This window comes from Narcine bancroftii, chromosome 2 (genome assembly GCF_036971445.1).
Source record: "Narcine bancroftii isolate sNarBan1 chromosome 2, sNarBan1.hap1, whole genome shotgun sequence".
NCBI lineage: Eukaryota > Metazoa > Chordata > Chondrichthyes > Torpediniformes > Narcinidae > Narcine > Narcine bancroftii.
In genome coordinates, this window is record NC_091470.1 from 180,434,290 (window position 1) to 180,456,554 (window position 22,265).

General features: G+C 50.4%; 1 protein-coding gene across 10 annotated transcripts in view; it reads right to left on the minus strand.

Moving 5' to 3' along the window:
• Positions 1–7,914: 7,914 nt before the first annotated feature.
• The window catches only part of LOC138754715 (large proline-rich protein BAG6-like), a 115,949-nt gene continuing 101,598 nt past the window's right edge, over positions 7,915–22,265 (minus strand). For 9 of the 10 annotated variants that reach the window (XM_069919445.1, XM_069919448.1, XM_069919444.1 and 6 more), the window contains 7 exons: positions 21,972–22,096; positions 20,558–20,722; positions 18,284–18,352; positions 15,228–15,368; positions 14,043–14,150; positions 11,803–11,949; positions 7,915–8,231 (listed from right to left, as the gene is read on the minus strand). In XM_069919445.1, coding sequence (XP_069775546.1) covers positions 8,136–8,231; positions 11,803–11,949; positions 14,043–14,150; positions 15,228–15,368; positions 18,284–18,352; positions 20,558–20,722; positions 21,972–22,096 — 851 coding nt within the window. In that variant the 3' untranslated portion in view covers positions 7,915–8,135. The remainder of the gene's footprint in view (positions 8,232–11,802; positions 11,950–14,042; positions 14,151–15,227; positions 15,369–18,283; positions 18,353–20,557; positions 20,723–21,971; positions 22,097–22,265) is intronic. The other variant, XM_069919442.1, reaches the window with a different exon arrangement.

Genomic DNA, 22,265 nt, shown 5'->3' on the forward strand with positions numbered 1-22,265 from the left:
TGGCCCAACATTGTGGCCAAAGGGCCTGTGCTGTTCTATATTCGAACAGTCAAGAAGCATCTGGATCAGCACTTCACAGGACAAATTAAGGACATTTTTGAAGTACATAAATGGGATCTTGAACTTGATTCACCAAAGGAGAGAAGGCTACAGACCAAGAGCTGGTAAGTGGGATTCATTTGGATAGGTTAGCAATGATGTGATGGGTTGAAGGGCCTCTGTGTTCTAACACATTCCTGTGATTTTCTTTCTCTCCTCCCCCCCCTCCCCTGTGATTCTACCAAATTTACAGCAGCTGATTAACTGCATGTCACTGGGACAGCCACCAAAGAGGCTGATTGTGGACTTCAGGAAAGGAATACCAGAGGTGGACAATTCAGTGATCATTGGGATAATCAGGGGTGGAGAGGGTGAGCAAATTGAAGTCCTTGGGAATCACTATCTCGGAGAATCTTTCCTGAACCCCACGCACTAATGCGCCTCAACTTCCTCAGGGGTTTGGTATGGCATCGATAATACCTATACATGATGAAAAGTGTGCTGACCGGCTGCATCACTGTCTGGTATGGGGACACCAATACCCCTGAGTGCAAAGCCCTGCAAAAGGTAATGGACACAGCCCAGGACATCATAGGAAAAACCCACCCTGCCATCTAGAACATCTGCGGGGAACGCTGCCGTCAGAGAGCAGCAGCGATTATCAAGGACCACCATCATCCAGCGCATGCTTTGTTCTTGCTGCTGCCATCAGGGAAGACACAAGACTTGCACTGCCAGGTTCAGGAACAGCTGCTACCCCTCCACCATCAGACTCCTCAAGGACAAACTCAATCAGAGACTCTGACTTGTGCAGTTCAATGATTTTTCTCTCTCTGTATCAGTTTGTTTACATTTCTTTATTTGTTTATGTTGTGTAATTTTTTTTGCACTTCCAATAAGTGGTCATTCTTCCTCACCCACAGGGAAAAAATCTCAGGGTTGTATGTGATGTCAGGTATGTACTCTGGCAATAGATCAGAAATCTGGTGGTGAACTCACGTGGTCACGGGGAGAACATGCAAACTCCGCCCAGACAGTTGGGCCACTGGAAGCGCGGGTCAGCAGCTGCTCGGACTGGGCGTCAGTCCCTCCTGCATTGCACTGGATCCAACCTTGAAGCCCCGGCGTCGTTCCAGCAAGCAACCTCCAGCAGCCAGCTCTGCATCCAGACTGCAGTCTGTTCCCCCGGCATCAGATCTGACCAAAGCTTCACTCACTTGCCTTTGACCCATAAGATGTAGGAGATGAAGGAGGCTATTTGGCCCATTGAGCATGCCCCACCATGAGCTGATCCATCCTTCCACTGAGCCCCACTTCCCTGGTATCTCCCCAGAACCTTTGATATCCCGACTATTCAGCCAACTATCAATCTCTGCCTTAAATACACCCGACGACCTGGCCTCCACAGCCTCGTGTGCTAGGAAATTCCAGAGGTTCACCACTCCCTGCCTAAAGAAATTCCTCCACTTCGCTGTTTTAAATGGGCACCCTTCAATTCTGAAGTTGTGCCCTTTTGTCTTGGACTCCCCTACAGCGCAGAAAGACAGACTATTTGGACCAGACCTGAAGGTCTGTGCTGACCTTCATTTCGCTAGTTCCACTGACCCGCTCCCATTCCGTAACCCTCCAGACCTCTCCCATCCATGTGTCTATCCAATTTATTCTTAAAACACAAGATCGAGCCCACACATCAGATGTCAGCTCATTCCACACTCCCACCACTCTCTGAGTGAAGAACTTTCCCCTAATTTTCCCCTAAACCTTTCCCCTTTCAGCTTAAAACTATGACCTCTCGTATGTATCTCCCCCAATCTAAGGGGAAAAAGTCTACTCGCATCCACTCCATTATACCTCTCATAATCTTGTTCTTTCTTTGGCTTGGCTTCGCGGACGAAGATTTATGGAGGGGGTAAAAAGTCCACGTCAGCTGCAGGCTCGTTTGTGGCTGACAAGTCCGATGCGGGACAGGCAGACACGATTGCAGCGGTTGCAGGGGAAAATTGGTGGGTTGGGTGTTGGGTTTTTCCTCCTTTGCCTTTTGTCAGTGAGGTAGGCTCTGCGGTCTTCTTCAAAGGAGGTTGCTGCCCGCCAAACTGTGAGGCGCCAAGATGCACGGTTTGAGGCGATATCAGCCCACTGGCGGTGGTCAATGTGGCAGGCACCAAGAGATTTCTTTAGGCAGTCCTTGTACCTTTTCTTTGGTGCACCTCTGTCACGGTGGCCAGTGGAGAGATCGCCATATAACACGATCTTGGGAAGGCGATGGTCCTCCATTCTGGAGACGTGACCCATCCAGCGCAGCTGGATCTTCAGCAGCGTGGACTCGATGCTGTCGACCTCTGCCATCTCGAGTACTTCGACGTTAGGGATGTAAGCGCTCCAATGGATGTTGAGGATGGAGCGGAGACAACGCTGGTGGAAGCGTTCTAGGAGCCGTAGGTGGTGCTGGTAGAGGACCCATGATTCGGAGCCGAACAGGAGTGTGGGTATGACAACGGCTCTGTATACGCTTATCTTTGTGAGGTTTTTCAGTTGGTTGTTTTTCCAGACTCTTTTGTGTAGTCTTCCAAAGGCGCTATTTGCCTTGGCGAGTCTGTTGTCTATCTCATTGTCGATCCTTGCATCTGATGAAATGGTGCAGCCGAGATAGAGAAACTTGTGCGTGAACTACTCTTTGCAGACGATGCCGCTTTAGTTGCCCATTCAGAGCCAGCTCTTCAGCGCTTGACGTCCTGCTTTGCGGAAACTGCCAAAATGTTTGGCCTGGAAGTCAGCCTGAAGAAAACTGAGGTCCTCCATCAGCCAGCTCCCCACCATGATTACCAGCCCCCCCACATCTCCATCGGGCACACAAAACTCAAAACGGTCATAATCTTGTAAATCTCAACTAAATCTCCCCTCATTCCACCATGGGAAACAATTTAGCCATATCTACTCTATCCTCGCCTTTCAACATTTGAAATACTTCTATGAGGACTCCCCTCATCTGAACTCCAAGGAGTACAGTCCAAAAGCAATCAAGTGTTCCTCATATGCTTTTCCCTGGATTCCAGGGATCTTTCTTGTAAATCTCTGAACCATCTCCAGTGCTAGCACAATCTTACTTGAATAAGGAGGCCAAAACTGTACCCTATACACGTCATGGGGCCTCACCAGTGCCTTATAATGCTTCAACGAGCCTCAAATGTCAGGTCACTCGTCTGAGCACTACTGGTATCAGTACTACCTGTTGCGTGGACGGTAACTAAACCGGCTCCCCCTGCCAGGCCTGCCTGGTGTGGAGGGTGGCTAGATACTCAGCAGGATGGAAAGCAAGACCTGTTGAAGGGCGGATGGATCCTCTTGTTGGGTTAATGGTCATCTAGTAAATACGAGTGGAAGGGTATCCCTTGCATCGAAGTTCTAATAGTACTCCACCCTCCCCCCCACCCCCCGCCATTTTGGACCTCACCATGCTGCTGGATCTGGGAGGGGATGTCGAGAAGGCAGGTCTGGTCCAGTGCAACCCCTTACTCACCTAAATCCATTCATGCACATGCTGCTCCTTTCTGAGGAGTGGGGTATAAACCCCTCAAACTGACTGAAATGAACCATCATCATCCTGTGGGATGGATGGCCAGAAGATAAAGCCTCAACCTCCTCTTGTATCCAATTCCTCAAGATACGAATGCCAACATTCCACTTCCGTCTTCGCCGACTCAACCTGGAGGTTAGTGTTTCGGGTATTCTGCACAAGGACTCTCAAGTGCACCTCCACATTTTGAATGGTCTCCCCATCCACACAATGTATTCCTTCCCGTCTCTCGGCCGTTACCATCTCCACTTCTAAATACACCAGAGTGCTAATGTTTGCCAGAGAATTAAGTTATTGAATTGTCACATGCACCAGGTTTTGTTCTGTGCGCTATCCAGCCAACTAGCCCGTACCCGAGTGCAGCAGGCAGTGCAATCATTTCAAAGAACGGTGCAGCTTCTCAGTAGGCAAGAGGATCGCGTTACAAAGACAAAATGCAGGTTGTAGGCAAATGTAGCTTGAACACTGCGAGTATCATTTTCCACCTAACGGAAGGGGAGAGTGGAGAGGGTGACCGGGGAGGGATGGATCCTTCTGCAACTGGATCCTTGACTTCCTCACCGCAGCCAGTACGAATCGGAAACGTTTCCCTCTCCTCCTCACTGAGGATCGGCACAGGTGCACCTCAAGGGTGCACTGCTCCCCTCGCTCTACTCCCTTGGCTGTGTGGCCGGGCACAATTCAAATGCCATCCACAAAAATTTCCTGATGACATCCCGGTGGTCGGCAGAATTATAAACGGAGGAAGTGTACAGGAGAGCGATAAGTCCGCGGACATCTACAACACCCTCTATCTTCAAGGACCCCCCCCCCCCCCCCCCCCCAGCTCCGAGGCCAGGGCCTCTTCACTCTGCTACTGTCAAGGAAAAGGTCCAGGAGCCTGAAGACGAGCGCCCAGCGGCACAAGGGCAGCGTCTTCCCCTCCGCCCTCAGACTCCTCAATGATCTTGCAAGAGTATTATTTGTTTTGGACGGTGGTTTTTATGGAAATGGTCGCACGCAAAACAACACATGTCGTGACGTGGTGGCGACCATACTGATGTGTTGAACTGGAGGTAGTGGGAGTCGATGGAGGGGAACTCTTGTTCACACGTCTGGCTGCGGTGCTGGAATGAGACGTTGGGGACTCGCTGAAGGCTTCTGAGGAAGTAGCTGTTGATAGCCAGAGGTTACGGAAGATATTTGGTCGGCACAACACCGTGGGCCAAAGAGCCAGTACTGTGCTATTGATCTCCATGTTTTCTCCCCCCGCCACCCCAAGCTCTGCATTCACAGAGCCACCTCTCCTGATCAATTCTCACCTTTCCTCTCCTGTCCTGCTCCCCCTGCCCCTTTCTTCTCTCCTCCCTCAATCAGACGCCCGCCTACCTCGGAGAAGGTAGGGGGATGCATCTTGACTTCGGATGGACGCCGCGAGACCTGCCAAGTTCCTTCAGCCTATTTGCGTTTTCAATGACAAATCACGGCGCCAGCAGACTTTCAACTCTTATGTCGGGCCACTGATCCTGTTCGAGATGGAAGGATAACGGGGGCACGGTTAGCGTGACCTATGACATTGCCAGCGACCCCGGGTCAAGCCTCCACCTTACCCCCGTGTCTGTGTGGGCTTGCATCGGGTGCTCCGATTCCTCTCCCCACCCTTCAAAACGTATGGGGTTAATTGGGCAACACAGGACCAAATTAGCCATCAGTTGGTCCCATCCACATTACTAGTTGGATCCGGAACTTTATAAATGCATTTGATCGTGAACCCAACGAGTTCAAGGAGAGCAATGAAATTAAAGTGTGTTTGGGGACTAGCCTGGTGGTATCCAAAAATCTGGCAAAATGGGATTTGTATGGCCTAGACTCCCTCGTCCACTCATCCCTTCCCACGACCATAGGAGGTGCCACACGTGCACCCGCACCTCCTTCCTCGCCGCCGTTCCAAGTGAAGGCGCACTTCACCCGTAAATCTGCAGTAAGGTGGGGGGGGGGGGGGGGGGGGGGCGTCCCGACCATGGCTTCCTCTACAGCGGAGAGACTGGGAGATCACCCACGTCAGGGACCTCCCAGCGGGGCCGACCATTTCAAATTCATCACGCCGACACGACTGCCCATGGCCTCGTGCTCAGCCAAACCAGGGCCACCTGTATATTGGAGGTTGGGGAAGGGTACACCTAATAATCTGTCGATTTCTCCGCGACCCCCTCCCCCCACCCCCCCGATTTCCCTCTCTTCCCCATCCCTCTGTCTCCTTTCTGGCAGCTCTCTTGCCCCTCCCCCCTTCCCTCACCACTCGGTTTGCTGCTGCTGTCCTCCCGTCCCTCATCCACCCATGACCTCCTGCCTGTGGGACTGTGCTCCCCCCCACAACCCCCATTTACCTTGACAAAGGGCTCAGGCCCAAAACGTTGGTTCTGGATCTTGTATCATTGCTAATATAAAGTACACTGTCCTGCCGAGTTTCTCCAGCGATGTTTTTGCTTATATCAGTTTAATTGTATAGAGAAACAGTATTAGAAAGACAACTCGAGCTGTGGTGCTGAATAAAGCAGGTTTGATGGGCTGAATGGTCCCGTTTCCCCTTCCTTGTATGACCAGGACGGGCGGACATTCCACAGGGTGTGCTGCTAACGACCCCGGCTCGCTGCAGGAAGAGGCCAGCGCTGGGCCCAGGGACCCCAACACCACACGGGTGTGAGGGCTAGCGAGTGCATCTGCTTGGGTTGATCAGGGCTCGCCCACCGGATGGCGGTGAAGTGCACGGCGAAGGTCGTGGACTGGAACAGAAAGTAACCGCTCCGAGCGGGAGTCCAACCAACGAAGCAACATTTTGTTTTAAACACTGATTGAAAGCCATCGATAAATTGGGTGGGGGGAAGAGACACCGAGAAGTTGCACAGTATTATTCATCCTCATTCGTCGCGTTAACCCAAGACCATGGAACACGGCAGCTCTTTGGGTCGTCTAGTCGGTGCAGAATTATTAATCCCATTGACCTGCATTCGGACCATGTCCCTCCATCCCCGAACCTATAGAAAATTTTCTAGCACGTCAAAATCAAAGCCACATGCAGACAGCGCCCACTCTCTGCGTGTTCCCCCAAACATTTCCCCTTCCACCCATGACCCCTTCTTCTTTTAGCACCTCAGTGGGAAAAGCCTGCTGGCATTTACCCTTCGATTCTGCACACCTCTTAACCATTCTGGAAATCAAGTCCCAACGTTGTTTGACCTTTCCTTCTAATTCACCTCAAGTCCTGGCCACTTTTCCAACACCAGTGAGAACGCAGGTCGACCCAGCCCCTCAAACCTGCCCTGCTGTTCGCTCGGATCGTGGCTGATCTGCCTTCCATCCATGGGGCCCAGCGACTGAGGGACCCAGACAGGTTGCGGGCCCTCACGGTCTCTGCTGGAGGCGGAGGAGCTCCTGAAGGGTCTCCGGCGCTGGGGGGCTTCTTGATCGCGTCGTAGGTTTGAATCTGGACCTCAGGTGGCCGATGAATCCAACAGGTGGCCGTGCGGGAACGCTGGGGGTGAATCCACGGACACCCCGTGCCTTTGAAGGGACTTACCGTAAGTGGCTCATGGCGACTTACCGTAGGCAGAAGTACCAAGGGAACCTTGAACCATTGAAGACATGTAGGCGAGGGTTTGCTTTAAAGAACTGCAAAAGACCCTCCTTACCATGACCACGCTCTCTTGTCGAGACGACCTCCAGGCAGTTCCTCTTTTTGTAGGAGGTGCTTTATATGAAGGTTTCCACTCCGATGCTACCGCAAAAGAAATTCGCGACTTGTTCTTGACAATAAATTCTGATTCTGAGCATTACCCCCCCCACCCACCCAACAGCTCTTGAATCATAACACAACTTCAAGACCACCATGAAACTGTCTACACAGTCGTGGTTTTGCATTACCGGCCAAATTAATTTTTTTTAATTAATTCTCCGTTTTCTTTTTGTAACCATTATAATTAAAAAAAAACTTATTAATTTAACTTTGACGCACGGGAACAAGCTTTTCTGGCCCCAAGAGCCTGTGCCGCCCAAAGACCCCAATTACAAGACAACCCCTACGTTTTGAAGGGTGGGAGAAAACCCACGCAGACACGGGGAGAACGTACCATCTCCTCACGGACAGCGCGGGATTCGAACCCATGTCTCTGGCGCTGTAATGGTGTGTGCCGCCTTGAGTATGATTGGTGAGCCTGATTGGCTGCATCTGTACATTGTACTTCGTTCAGAAGCTGGTGGGACAACTGGAGAAAGGGGAAAGGAAGCCCACAGCAGGCGATGGGCAACAGGAAATGGGGAACAGCTTGCCGAGGTCAGGCTTTGCAGCAGCTCTGGACTGTGGTACTTTATTCAAGGATCAAACTAACATTGGAAAGTGCAACACTCAGGAGTCCAGTGGAGGGGAGAAATGAGGCACAGACGACCGGGGTGGGGGAGTGGGGGGCTAGGGGGTTGACATGACGTCTGGACCTTCCACTCGTCCCCCTTTCGACATTCGGACGAGGCCTCCGGGGGTCACCAGGCGCTAGGAGCGCTCCTCGAATGCAGCGTGTGTGTTGGGGAACCGCTGAGGGTTGTACTCGGGGTCCTCTTGTATCCTCTTCTGGATGTCGGACTGGATCTGGGACGAGGAGGAAAGAGCATCAGTGAAAGCAGAATGTGTGGCAAAACCCCCAGCGGGGTGGGGGGAAAAGAGAGGTCAGCTGCCTGGGTTACCTCTGGTGGTCTACAATCTGAACATCACTTCTCTTTCCAAAGATGTTGACTGATCTGCCGAGTGTATCCAACTTTAGTTTTATTTCAGATTTCCAGCTTTAAAAAATTTTTTTTTGCAATGCACCAACTTTCCTGGACCAAACACATTAATGGCATCATCAAGAAAACTCGTCAGCGCCTCTACTTCCTCGGGAGTTTGTGGTGGTTTGGTGTGACATTGGAACCCTGGCAAATATCTATGTGTGTGGTGGAGAGTGTGCATCATGGTCTGGTATGTGTCACCAATACCCCCCCCCCACATCATAAAACCCTGCAAAAGGTAGTGGACATCACAGGAAAAACCCTCCCCACCATCGAGAACATCTGAGGGGAACGCTGCCGTCGGAGAGCAGCAGCGATCATCAAGGATCCGCACCACCCGGGGAGGAGTCACGTGATGGAGTAGTGGCCGGACGGTGAACTCCAGCCCTCTCCAGAAAAGTCGGGAAAAACAAAGGAAAACACAAAGGCACAGAAATAAAAGTTACAGAAAAGTGAGTATAAAGGTGGAAAGAAGATGGCGACAAAAAAAGAAAAATCAAAATCAACGGTAAGAAGAGAGGAAGAGAAGACAATGGAGGAAAAAGGTGAAGGCCTTACCTGTCCGAAGAGGCCCGCTGCGGAGAGAGAAACCCGCTCCCTCAGGTCGGTAAATAATGGACTACAAAAATGGCTCGCTGAGCCGAGTAAAAGTGCGCAACCGCGCATGAAAAAAAACACACCGACGGGAGGGGGGACCAGCTGGGGAGTCGATCTCCACAGCCGGCAACGACAGCTACAGAACACCTGCAGCAAGAAGAGACCACAGAAGACAATAGAAACAAGAAAGAAGAGAAGGAAAGGGCAACAAAGAAACAACAGATGGCCAACCCAGAGGAAGAAGAAGAGGAAGAGGAAGAGTACAGTGAAATAGAAGAAGAAAAGAAAGGCAAGATAAAGGAGGTACTTTCTCTTATTAAGGGATACATGGAGTCATTTAAAGAATGGCAAACACAGGAATTTAATGATTTAAGAAAAAGAATAAACAACACAGAAGAGAAAATGAATAAAATAGATATGACCTTAACAGAAATGGGAAAGAAAATGGACAAGATGGAAGAGCGGGCAGTAGCAGCAGAAATGGAGGTAGAAGACTTAAAAAAGAAATTGGAGAAATCTAATAAAAAAACTAAAGAGACACAAGAACTACTAGCTCAAAAAATAGATACAATGGAAAACCATAACAGAAGAAATAACATAAAGATAGTGGGCCTTAAGGAAGATGAAGAAGGCAAGAATATGAGGGAGTTTATAAAAGAGTGGATCCCTAAGACCCTAGGATGTCCAGAACTACAGCAAGAAATGGAAATAGAAAGGGCACATAGAGTATTGGCCTCTAAACCACAACCACAACAAAAACCAAGATCTATTGTAGTAAAATTCCTAAGATATACTACAAGAGAAAAGGTACTGGAGAAGACAATGGAAAAAGTAAGAGAGGGCAACAAACCACTGGAGTATAAAGGGCAAAAAATCTTCATTTATCCAGATATAAGTTTTGAACTCCTAAAGAAGAGAAAAGAGTTCAATACAGCAAAGGCGATTTTATAGAAGAAAGGGTATAAATTTATACTAAAGCATCCAGCGGTATTGAAAATATTTATTCCAGGACAACAAAACAGACTATTCTCGGATCCAGAAGAAGCACGAAAATTTGCAGAACAATTACAAAAATAGACTGAGGGAGGAAGACGGGTAATGAGAGTAAAAATGATCACGATTGATATGTATGTGGGTAAAGACAAAAATAGACTGAGGGATGAAGACGGGTAATGAGAGTAAAAATGATCACGATTGATATGTATGCGGGTAAAGAGGTATAAGAGTGAATAGAGACAAGGTGCATACGTGAATGTATCTGTACTTAGAGGAAAATATAGATAGTATAGACAAGAATTAATAAGGGAAGGTAATGGAATAGAGAGAATAAGGAGGGAATTAAAAGAGTGACCTTTGTGACATATGAAAAGTGAAATCTTTTCTGGGGGGGCTGGGTGGGGGGAAATAGCGGTCACTGCAAAATCAGTTGACGCTTGCGAGTGGATTCGCAAATCCAAATGGAGAGGGGAGATGTGGTTGTCCGACAAGGGATAAAGGACAACTCAGGAGGGGAAGGGGAGATTGGGGATAAAGAAGATAGAAATAGGAGAATAAGGAAAATGTTGGATGTTGTAGGAATGTTGTCTTATAAAGAGTTGAAAATAAGAAAACAGAAATGGAAAAGGAGGAAAGGTAATGATGGAAAAACGGAAAGAGAAGATAAACAAAATATAAAAGGGCTACGCTGAACTATATGACTTTAAATATTAATGGAATACATAACCAAATTAAAAGGAAGAAACTACTAAATTTAAATGAATAAATGTATTCCATTAGAAAAAATAACATATAGGTTAAGAAATAATATTGAAATATTCGAACAAGTATGGGAGCCTTACATTAAATACAATAGCGAAAACCTACCGGGGACAAACATTACCTAAGTTGATGGAAGGAGAAGGAAAGAAAAGAATGGACTCAGTAGAATTTTTGGTGTATTTTTGTTGAATGACAACATTGTCTGACTGGCTTAATGCAACCTAGATTGTATACCTAAAATGGATGAGGGGGGGGGTGGGGGGGTGGCTTGGGAGGAGGGAGTGGGGGGGAGAAAAAGTCACTGTATATGTGTGAAAAAGAAATAGTGTATATCATGGCTAATGTGATTTATGGTGTGAAAAATAAAAAATTTAAAAAAAAAAAGGATCCGCACCACCCAACACACGCTCTGTTCTCACTGCTGCCATCAGGAAAGAGGTCTCAGTGCCACAAGACTCGCACCATCAGGTTCAGGAACAGCTGCTCCCCCTCCACCATCAAACTCAACTACAAACTCAATCAGGGACTCATTTAAGGACGCTGTGAGGGGTGCTGGACAAAGTGGAAACTCTCTGCTGTCCTTACAGTAGACAAAGTTAAAGAATTTCAGGTATGTTACATTCTAAATGTAGTATTATGTCACAATAATGGATCTTTACCTTTAATACGGAAGGGTGTACATGTAATGGTGGGCTGAGATTCTCCACCCTTCCCCCCACCATTCTGAACTGACCACCCCCTCCCACTTCCCACCTGTCTCCGAGACACCCCAGCCTTCCTCCCCACCCATTTCTGAGCCGTCCCACTCTTCCCCCCACCCATCTCCAAGCTGTTCCACCCTTCCCTCCCACCCATCTGTAAACCGCCTCACTCTTCTCTCCCACCCGTTTCTGAGCCACCCCACCCTTCCCCCACCAGTCTCTGAGCAGCCCAACCCTTTGCCCCCATCTCTGAGGTGCCCCACCCATCTCCGAGCCACCCCACCCTTCTCTGAGGTACCTCCGAGCTCCCCCCTCCCTTCTCCTCTACCCCGCCCCTACCTGCTGTCTGTAGGCCTCCTGTGCCTCTGCTCGCTCCAGGTCACTGGCCAAACTCTCAGCGCTGGTCAGCGGCTTCACCCCTGCTGCCTTGGCAGCTCTGCCCACAGCGTCGGCCAGCGAGAGAGGTGGGCCCTCGCACTGCATCGTCTGCAACAAACAGGAAGTGTCAGCGGGACAGTGCTGGGGATGCACGGCGTCCCCCTTCTCTTCAGGGCTCCCAAGGTAGACGGGAATAGAGCGGATGACGGAACTTGGTAAGGTGGGGGGGGGGGGGGGCAGTGGGAGGGAAAAACAGCGTCGAACGAAGACCACTCCACCCCCTAGCTGGAAGGCGGAACTCAGCACTTTCCCCAGGTTCGACAGCGCTGCTCACTACACTGCAGGATGTGGTAGCAACAGAGAGAGGGTGGAAGAGATTCACGAGGACATTGCCTGGAACAGAGGGTGTAATTACAAGGAGAACTGCCTCAGGTGGGGTTATTCTCACTGGAGGCTGACAGCCAACTTTGGAGAGGTTTATAACATCTCGAGGGGCAGGATGTGGAATCTCGAGCAGGAGGGCATATGTTTAAGGAGACATTAAGGAGGAATTATGGCCTGGGTGTTCAGAAGCTTGATTGTGTCATCAATTAAAATTTTTAAATTTAGACATACAGGACAGTAACAGGCCCTTTTGGCCCATGAGCCTGTGATACCCAATTACACTGAATTAACCCTACTCAGTTTTGAACGGTGGGAGGAAACTAGCGCACCCGGGGAAACCCACGCTGACACGGGGAGACGATACAAACTCCTTACAGATAGCACAGGATTCGAACCTGCGTCGCTGGCACTGTAACAGCGTCACGCTAACCGTGTTGCTCCGCTAATCCACACCAGCATTCAGTCTCATTCCGGCTTTCATAGATTAATGGGAAAGGCTTCAGGGTTGCCACAAATTGGAGCAGGAGTTGCAATCTAGCCTGTCGCTTTTGCTCAGTCATTGAGTAAGATCATGGCTGATCTGCTCGTGGACTCATCTCCACTTCCCTGCCTGTTCCCCACAACCTTTCACTCCCCTAATCAATGGTCTAAAAATGGCCATAGAATGATATTAATCTACAGCACGATTCTGGCCATTTAAACCCATGCTGCCCAATTACACCCAAATTAACCTGCAAAGCTTGTATGTTTTTGGACGGGGAGAGGAAGCAGGAGCACCTGGCGGAAACCCACCCAGGTCATGAGGAGAGTGTACAAACTCCTCGCAGGCAGCACTGGATGGGCACTAGAAGGGAACCCTGGGTCGCTGGCGCCATAACAGCGTCACTCTGACCGTGCCGGCCCAATGTCCCGGCCTCGATCATGCTTCTGGAGCCACAGCGCGGATGTGGCCGGTCGATCTGTGTTTCCGGTCAATGGGGGTGGGGTGGGGTTGATGGTGGGTGGGACTGGGTGGGCTCGCTGCAAGCCAGGGGAAGATGGGTGAAACATGGATGTTGTCTGTCACTTATGGAGCTCAACTATCACCTTCATTCTGTCCCCCATAATACCTTAAAGACAGGCATCAGGCTACCGAAGACACTGGCTACCAATGCTGTGCTCGACTTATGTCTGTGTTTGCTCTGTAATTGGACTCTTGCCCTTGTAATTTGTACTGTTACACAGTGATGCTGAAGGGACTTATTTTCACTTCTCTATCTCCTGTTGCTTGGGGCGCCGGGATCACGATGACTCAGTTTGCCTTGCGGCAGAGGAAAGTGGAAGTATATCATGTGCGTTAACCTTGAATGGGAGAGCAGACTGGTTAAGACTAGTGCATGAGGAACCCACAAGGGGCGTGTGCAGTTGGCGGTCAAAGGGCCTGCGCTATCGGGATCACGGTTCGAGAGGGCGCTGAGGGCGTGGGCTCCCGAAGGGCAGTGAAAGCTTCGTGACTGGAGATTCGTATCTGGGGCTTGGCTGCAGAAGCTGAGGGAGCCCTGGAGGTGAATCCAGTGTCTGAAGGGACTTTCTTTTGCCTCTCTTTCTCCTAACGGGAGGGTCGCCTGGCAGTGCCAAGTGCAACCCTGTTTGCCTTTCAGCAATATATTACATTTTCATAACAATAAATAGGATCATTGAACCTTAAAAGAGACCTGAACAATAAATTGGAACTGAACCAACTAAATTAACCAAGAGCCGACGAGCTTGCTCAAGCTGTTCCCCAGTGGAATCTGGAGCCAGTGAGTCTTGGCTCAGGTCAGAGGGGAGGTACCTACCTTTCGACGTTTGGCTGGCATGCCACTGAGGTAGGCATCACTGAGTGGTGGCTGTGGCTTCATCTTCCTCTGGCTCTGAATGTCTTGTCGGATTACAGGCACCCACTCCTGTCAAAAGAAAAGCATCAAGAGTTCCGTCCTCTGTTTCACACATACACCGGAGTGAAGTAACAGCCACGCGTTTTGCAAAGAACGCAGCCTGAATCCACGGTGGAGGGGGCAGGGCTAAGAATGGCTGGGTGGGAACTGGGGTGCCAATCGAGCAGCCGCCAGTCAGGGATGCTGTGGCGTGTCTCGAGTGTGGTGGGAGATCCAGCAAGCAAGGGGGAAGGGGTGGGAGGTCGCAGGATAATGCACGACCCAATCTCCCCTAAAGAATTGTGAGCTGCTCAGTTCACCCTGTCCCAGAGGGGGAGTAAGAGGAGTGTGTGACCCACCAGAGCTGGGAGAGGGAACAGTGTGCAACCCACCAGAGCGGGGAGAGAGGCCAGTGTATGACACTGGTGGGGGGGGGGGGGGGGGGGGGAGAGAGGTCTACTAGAGAGGAGAGAAGTCAGTGTGTGACCCACAGAGAGGAAGAGGCCAGTGCCCCATTAGAGGGCATCAAAATCCATTACAAGATGCTTTGCCACATCAGAGCAGATAAAAGCCAATGAAACTGGGGCATTTTCTTTTTGAAAGACTGGGAGGGCAGGGGTCTCTAAAATTCCAGGAGTGGGCACATGGAGAAAAGGTTTCCCCCAGTGCTGGAGGCTAAAATTACTGTGTATACTCGTGTAATTTGTATTTTTTGGACCACTTTTGACCATGGAAAATGCCTGCGTCGTTAAAGGCATCAGAAACTCAGATAGTCGGCACCGGGAGGTCAGGGCGTCGGGAGCTCGTATGGGTGGGTGGCCAGGGCAAGGATCTGCAGTCAGGAGCTTGGATGGGCTGGCAGCTGAGGTGGGCGGGCAGTCAGAGACAAAAAAGTGGGAGTGGGTTGACTATTACAAGATATCGATGATTACATGAGTATATATGGTAACTGATCAGGAGTGAGAAAGGGACTCACTGGGGTGGGATGGTCACGGAATTCACTGCCGGACGGGACACAGGACAGGTGCCGATTTATTTCAGGAGTAACAGGATGAGCTGATGCAGGACGGAAGGGAAGGGGGGGGGGGATGCGAAGCACGAACTCACTGGCGGAACGGTGGCCACCCACGGCTCTGCCTCGGCCCCTTCTCTCTGCACCGCGTCAGTCGCCATGGAGACGGCAGGCTCCGTCGACATCACCTCCTCCGCGGTGGTGGCAGGAGCGGGAGAGGCCGTCGAGTCCTTCCTCTGTGGGCGAGGAGAGAAAGGCGAGTTAGTGGGCTGGGGAGTGGGGACAAGGCGACTGGAGGTGGGGAGAGGACAAAAGGTGTCCAGTAGCAGGGTGGGGTGAAAGGTGTAATCATTCCTCCCCTGAATCTGACCTTCCAGCTTGGGAAATCCTTCACCCTGGGACACTGAGGAGGAATGCGAATAGCAGTTAGCGCAACGTTGTTGTTTCGCCAGCGATCAAGGCCAGAGTTCAAATCCTGCGCTGTCTGCAAGGAGTTTGTAAGTTCTCCCCGCGTTTGAGTGGGTTTTCCTTGGGGGCTCCGGTTTCCTCCCACCCTTCAAAATCTATCAGGGGTTGTAGGTCAACTGGGCAGCATGGGTTCGTGGGCCAAAAGGGCCTGTTACCGTGCTGTATGTCTGAACTTTAGAAAAAAAATATAAATTAAAAAAAAGACCCACCAGCATTTGCAGAGAGAGATGATCGGGGGCGGGGGGGGGGGTGAGGAGAGAGAGAGAGAGAGAGAGAGAGAGAGAGAGAGAGAGAGAGAGAGAGAGACAGCACGTAGTAAAGAGTTATTGCTGCTCTCCCCTCTGAAAACTCTTCCGGCCAGAACCACTGACTGTGCATTTCTCTCCCTGAATGTTGCCCAACCTGCCGAGTCCCTTCCTAAACCCCCCCCCCACCCCTTCCCCTTCCGTCCATATTCACGGACAGTTTATTTCCTGCTGTTGCCAGCCTCCTAAATGGACCTTGCAATGGTGAAGGACGTTCTTTCACTGTTTTGTTTCAACTGTACTTTCTTCTGTACCTCATTATTCATAATTTCATTATTTTATTTGTAATTTCTGCACTACCTGCTGTATGAGTTGACTGCTTGAATAGCACGCAAAACCAAGCTTTTTACTGAATCTTGATACACGCGACAATTCCGTTGTTTGTTCTGGAGCTGCTGGCGATGTTTCCTCGGGTGTGCTGTCCGCTGTGAAACTGCCCTAGCTTTCATTTCTTGACTGCGACCAGTTCGGTGTGAAGGGCAACAAGGGGATTCATCAGGACGCTGCCTGGAACGCAACGTTTCAGTTATCACCAGGCACCAGAGAGGCCGGCTCTATTCTCCCTGGAGCGCAGTAGGTTACGCTGTGGCATGAAATTGAGCGGTAAAGACGGAGGAGAGTGCAAAAAAAAATCTCCCTCTTTCAGAGGTGGTTAAAACCTGATTTCGAGAATTAGAGGGGGTGCGAGGGGAACATTTTTCATCCAGAGATTAGTGGCGATCAGGAATAGACTGACCAGATAAAGACCAAGGAGCTAGTTTGAAAATAGCGGAAGAGGGATGGAGCTCGCTCCCCGTTCTGCATCATTGATGCTGAAGTGGAGATAAAGGTTAAAGGTAAAGGTTCCATTATTGTCATGTAATGCTACATTTTAGAATGTAAGATTCATGAAATTCTTTGACTTTTGTCTACCGTAAGGCCCAGCGCCCCTTACAGCGCCTGGGGTTCCTGGGCGGTCTCCCCTCCAAGTACTGACCAGGCCTGAGCCTGATTAGATAGGGAGCTGATCCATTCTCCCACTCAGCCCCACTGCCCAGCCTTCTCCCCATCACCTTCGATGCCCTGGCTAATCAAGAACCTGTCAATCTCAGTGACTCGGCTCCACATCAGCATGTGGCAACAAATTCCACAGATTCACCATCCTCTGGCTGAAGAAATTCCTCTGCTTCTCTGTTCTAATTTATTGTCCTAGATTCCCCCACCGTGGGAAACATACTTTCTACATCTACTCTGTCTACGCCTTTCAACATTCAAAATGTCTCAATGAGATCTCTCCCCCCTCCTCCCCATTCTCCTAAATTCCAACGAGTACAGGCCAAGAGACATCAAACATTCCTCTTTCATTCCCAGAATCATCCTTGTGAACCTCCTCTGAACCCTCTCGAATGCAAGCACATCTTTATCTTCAACGAGAATCTTAAAACTGCTCACAATACTCCAAGCGAGGTCAAACAAGTGCCTTATAAAGCCTCTCGGCCCATTCTACTAATCTTTCGGAGGAGGCATACAGGAGGGAGATAGATCAGCTTGTTGAGTGGTGTCACATCAACAACCTTACAACCTTGCACTCAACGTGAGCCATACCAAGGAGATGATTGTGGTCTTCGGGTGGAAGTCCAGAGTCCTCATCGAGGGCTCAGTAGTGGAGAGGGTTAAGAACAAATTCCTGGGTGTCAGCATCTCCGAGGATCTGTCCTGCAGCCTCCATTTCGGTGGAATCATGAACAAGGCTCTCCAGCGGCTGTACTTGGTAAGGTGTTTGAGGAGATTCGGTGTGGCACCAAAGACTCTCGAAAACTTCTACAATTGTACTGCGGAGAGCCTTCTGGCATCAGTCTTTGCTCCATCAAGGACATCTACATGGGGTGGTCTCTTAAGAAAGCTACCTCTATCCACAAGAAGCCTCACCACCCAGGCCGTGCCCTCTTCACTCTGCTACCATCAGGAAAAAGGCCCAGGAGCCTGAACGAGGATTCAGCGGCTTCTTCCCCTCTGCCATCAGATTCCTGAATGATTGTTTCTTATTTTTGTAAGGTGGTTTATATCAGAATTTTATTGTTGTGAAATTTGTTGTTTTGCAGGAGCTTCACAGAGCAAAGACTTATAACCATCTTACAACATTACTGTATCAAAAAAACCACAACAGAGCACGAAAAGTCAGGCAGTGTCTTTGGTTCATTGATTATTCAGGAATCTGATGGCAGCGGGGAAGAAGCCATCCTTAACGGGTGACTCAGGCCTGCCCACCCAGCAAGGCTGCAACTCCACAAAGCAGCCAGCAAGGCAAGAGGCAGGCCACCAGAGTGCTCTGGACGGGCATTTGCCTCTGCGGCGTTTGAACTGCAGAGGCGGGAGGGGACGGGAAGGGTCCCCATTACCTGTGACACTTCCTGCACTGACTCTTCAGAATCCATGGGGTGATCTTCCACGTGTTCCTCTGGGACGTTCTGCATCGAAGAGAACATGGTCAAAATCGACAGCGAGATGACACATGTACAGCACTGAAATAGCCTCCCTACAGCCTGCTGAGTCTATCTGCACCCATCCCCTTGACCTGGATTAGATCTTTTCATGCACCTTTAATATTACTGGTTGCTTCAATGGACCATGGAACCATAGAACATTATAGCATAGAAACAGGTCCAGCGGCCCATCTAGTCTGCGCTGAACTATTATTCTGCCTTGTCCCAAAGACCTGTACCCTGTGCATACCCCTCCCATCCAGTACCAGATACTTAAAAACGTTAAAACTGAGCCCACATTCACTTCAGCTGGCAGATCGTTCCACACTCCCAACTGTGAAGAAATTCCCCCAAATGTTCCCCCTAGACCTCTCCCCTTTCACCCTTAACCCATGTCCTCTGGTTTGTATCTGACCTAACTCCACACAGGTTACACTGGGAAAAGTCAAGGGCAGATGGTTTGGGCAGCACTCTTCGTTTGTGTTGCAGTTGACATGACGACATTACAGCACGGTCAGTTAACGAGAGGGAGAGGGAGAACGGGGAGTAAGCTCGCAGAAACTGGAGACGTCAACGTTAATGACATCCGGCTGGAGAGTGGCGAGACGGAAAATTAGGTGTTGCTCCTTCAATTTACGAGTGGTCTTGGCTGGACGAGTACATGATACAATGGACAGACATGTTGGCTCGGTTGTGGGGCGTGGAGTCACCGGGAGTCACACCCACTCATCCCTTCCTATTAATTGACCTCCGCTGCTGCAGGAAGCACCACTCTTGTGCTCACACCTCCTCTCACTGCCATTCAGGGCCCCAAACCACATGCCACTTGTGCATCTGCAAGATTCATCTACTGCATCTGGCGCTCCTGCTGTAGCCTTCTCTACACTGGAGAGACTGGACGCAGACTGATGGGTTGCTTTGCTGAGCACTTTCGCTCTGTCCACATCAATGACAGGAATCTCCCAGTAGGCCAAACTTTTCAATTCTGCACCCCTCTCCCACGGTCAAACCAGGACCCCCCCCCCCCCCAGTAAATGGGAGATTCCTGTCTGGGCCTTCGCCAACTGAATGGCACAACACTGGCCTCCGGTTTCTGCTCGCCCACTCCCCATTCTCCCTCTCAGCTTCCTTTCCTCTAGCCTCCACCCCTTCCCTCCTCCCCCTGCTTGCTGGCGTCCCCCTCCCTCCTTTATCCATCTCTGTGGAACCGTCCTCCTTCCCCTTGCCCTTCCCGTCCACCATTTTGTTTGGGCGCTTGCTGACTTTGGGCACTGTTTGACCTGCTGAGTTTCTCCAGCGTAATGTTTTTACTGGGGGTTTGTAGGTTAATTGGTTTAGACGAGTGACACAGGCACGAGGGCCGGAAGGACTGAGTGTCTGAATTTAAAAGACTGCACTGTCCATGTCGTGGTTCTTGGAAACAACTTTCATGGCAGAGTAGCAGAGTGGAACAGCTAGGAAGAGGAGGGGGGGGGGCGTGGGGCACAAGGACAGTCTGTACCCCTGATCATCAGTGCTGTTCCTAAATTAGGGAAGCAGTGGATTCACAGAGAACTCGACAGGAGCAGAAATAAACCATTCAGCCCATCGAGTCTGCCCCACTGTTCAATCACGAGCTGATCCCTTTTCCAACTTGGCCCCACTGCCCGGCCTTCTCCCCATACCCTTCGATGCCCTGGCTCTCTAAGAACCTGTCAATCTCTGCCTTAAATGCACTCAATGAACTGGCCTCCACAACTGCCTGTGGCAACAATTTCCACAGATTCACCACCCTCTGGCTGAAGAAATCCCTCTGCATCTCTGCTCTAACCAGATGCCCTTCAATCTTGAAGTTGTCCTGGGCTCTCCCATTAACCTTTCCGCAGTAAAAGTTCAAAACTCCAGATGCCTGAGATCCGGACCATGCGAGAATCCAGTCTTCTCGAAAAACTCTTGGCTTTTGTGCGCGTGCATGCATAAGCGGCAACCAGTAACGATGTGGTAGTAGCGAAAATGTGAGAAAAATATGTTTATTTTGTACTTTGTATTTTATCGTTAATAAATTATCAAAATTTATTTATTCTCTTTGTATTTTAAAAGCACTGCCCAAAAATCCGGACCGACCCAATCCACAAGCAGTCTGCAATTTAGGACTTTTACTGTCAGGTGATTAGCTCCCCCCCCACGCGAGCCCATTCAGAGCCTGCTCACCTGCTGCGCCTCTGGCCTCTGGGGCCGAGGTTCCCTCCTCCTGACATACTGCAGGATCTGCTCCTCCGTCACCGGCACGTGCTCCATAATAACCTGCAGCCTCATCGTCATCATGGTGGTCAGCCAGTTCACCAGCGAGGGGTTCACATCCACGGACATCCGGCGCTGCGCGGGAGGTTAACAGAGGGAGCAGGGCTTTAGGCTATGTGGACTAACCTCTGTCCGTCAATAAGCCGCAAGAGGGCTGCTCCACCCTGATTGGCACTTTAAAACAGAAATGCTGGAGGAACTCAGCAGGTCTCACCGCAATCCATAGGAGTTCAGACCTTTCCTCATCTCAAGATTCAATTTATTGTTATGTAATAAAGACACACTATTTGTTTTCATCTGCCATCAGCAGAAATTGCCTGGTGCCTCTTACAGTCAAAGAAAGAGAAGCAAAAGAGAGTCCCCTTAGAATCAATGTGTGTCTGTGGATTCACCTCCAACCACGTGGAGTCCAGTCCACGCCATCAGCAGCCCGAGCTCCAGATCCCAACCTTCGACACGATTCAGGGCCCTCGGCACCACTTCAGCCAGTCTCGAGCCAGGGTCCAGCAGTCCGCATCCCGGTGTGAATCCCCGACCACAGTCGCCAGCAGCCCACAGCCTGCGTGGGCTCTTCGCCACCAGTGTGTTTCTTCAGCCGCAGAACCCCCCCCACCCCCTCACCAGCCCGCCACCGTGGATCGACCCCTATGCCTCTCCTCAAACAGGTGGGGGTGGGGGTAATCTTCTCAGTTGCTGGTGCCCTGCACCAGCCCTGTTTCCCCGGAATCTGTAACCCCTCGTGGCTGCTGCCGACATGGGTGCAGACCACTGTGGTTGCAGCATCTTTAAATAAAATCACCATCAGCTCCATTTACATGCCGTTTCAACCTTGCTCTGAGCTCCCTCCCCAACTCTGTATTCACAGAGCCAAACACCCACTCTTCCCCCTCACAATTTTCAATGTTCCTCTCCCGTCTTCCTATCCATATCCAACTAACACCTTTTCTCTATTGGTCTGCGTTCCTCCCCCTGCCCTTTCTTTCCTTCTCCCCAGCCTTTTAATTCAGGTGACTGTCTGCTGTTTTACTCCTAACTTGAGGAAGGGCTCAGGCCCGTGGACACTGAAACCAGCTGAGTTCCTCCAGCAGTTCTGTGTTTTTAACTACAATCACATGTTTGCAGACGTTCACGTTTCACTTCTGTCCGGATTGGAGGGTGCTGCATCAAACGCCCAAGATTTTTTTGTAGCAGTTGGGAAGATTTTCCGGTAGGCGTTATTTAAGTCAAAAAGAGTAGTGAGAAATCCGAAAGGGTCAAACTAGACGGCAGTGTGAGTGAGAGCCTGGGTCCCATTCCCTGCCCCATGTGGTCCCAGCTCACTTACAATCCTGTCATTGATGACACTGGTCAGAGCACTCTGCTCCCCTCGTAAACTGTACAGGTTCAGGGCCAGACATTCAAACAGAGCCTGGTTGCACAACTCCAGAAGTCGGTGGCCAAACGTGGCATCTGTGGGATGAGAGAGAGGGAGAGGGGGAGAGTTGGGTAGGGGAAGGAGAGGGGAAAAAGGGAGAGGAGAGGTGGGGAGGGAATGTGAGCAGTGGTGAGAGGAGGAGCGGAGTAACAGACAAACAAGGGAGCCAGGGGCTCCTCATTGGTCAGACCCCCAGTCTGTGAG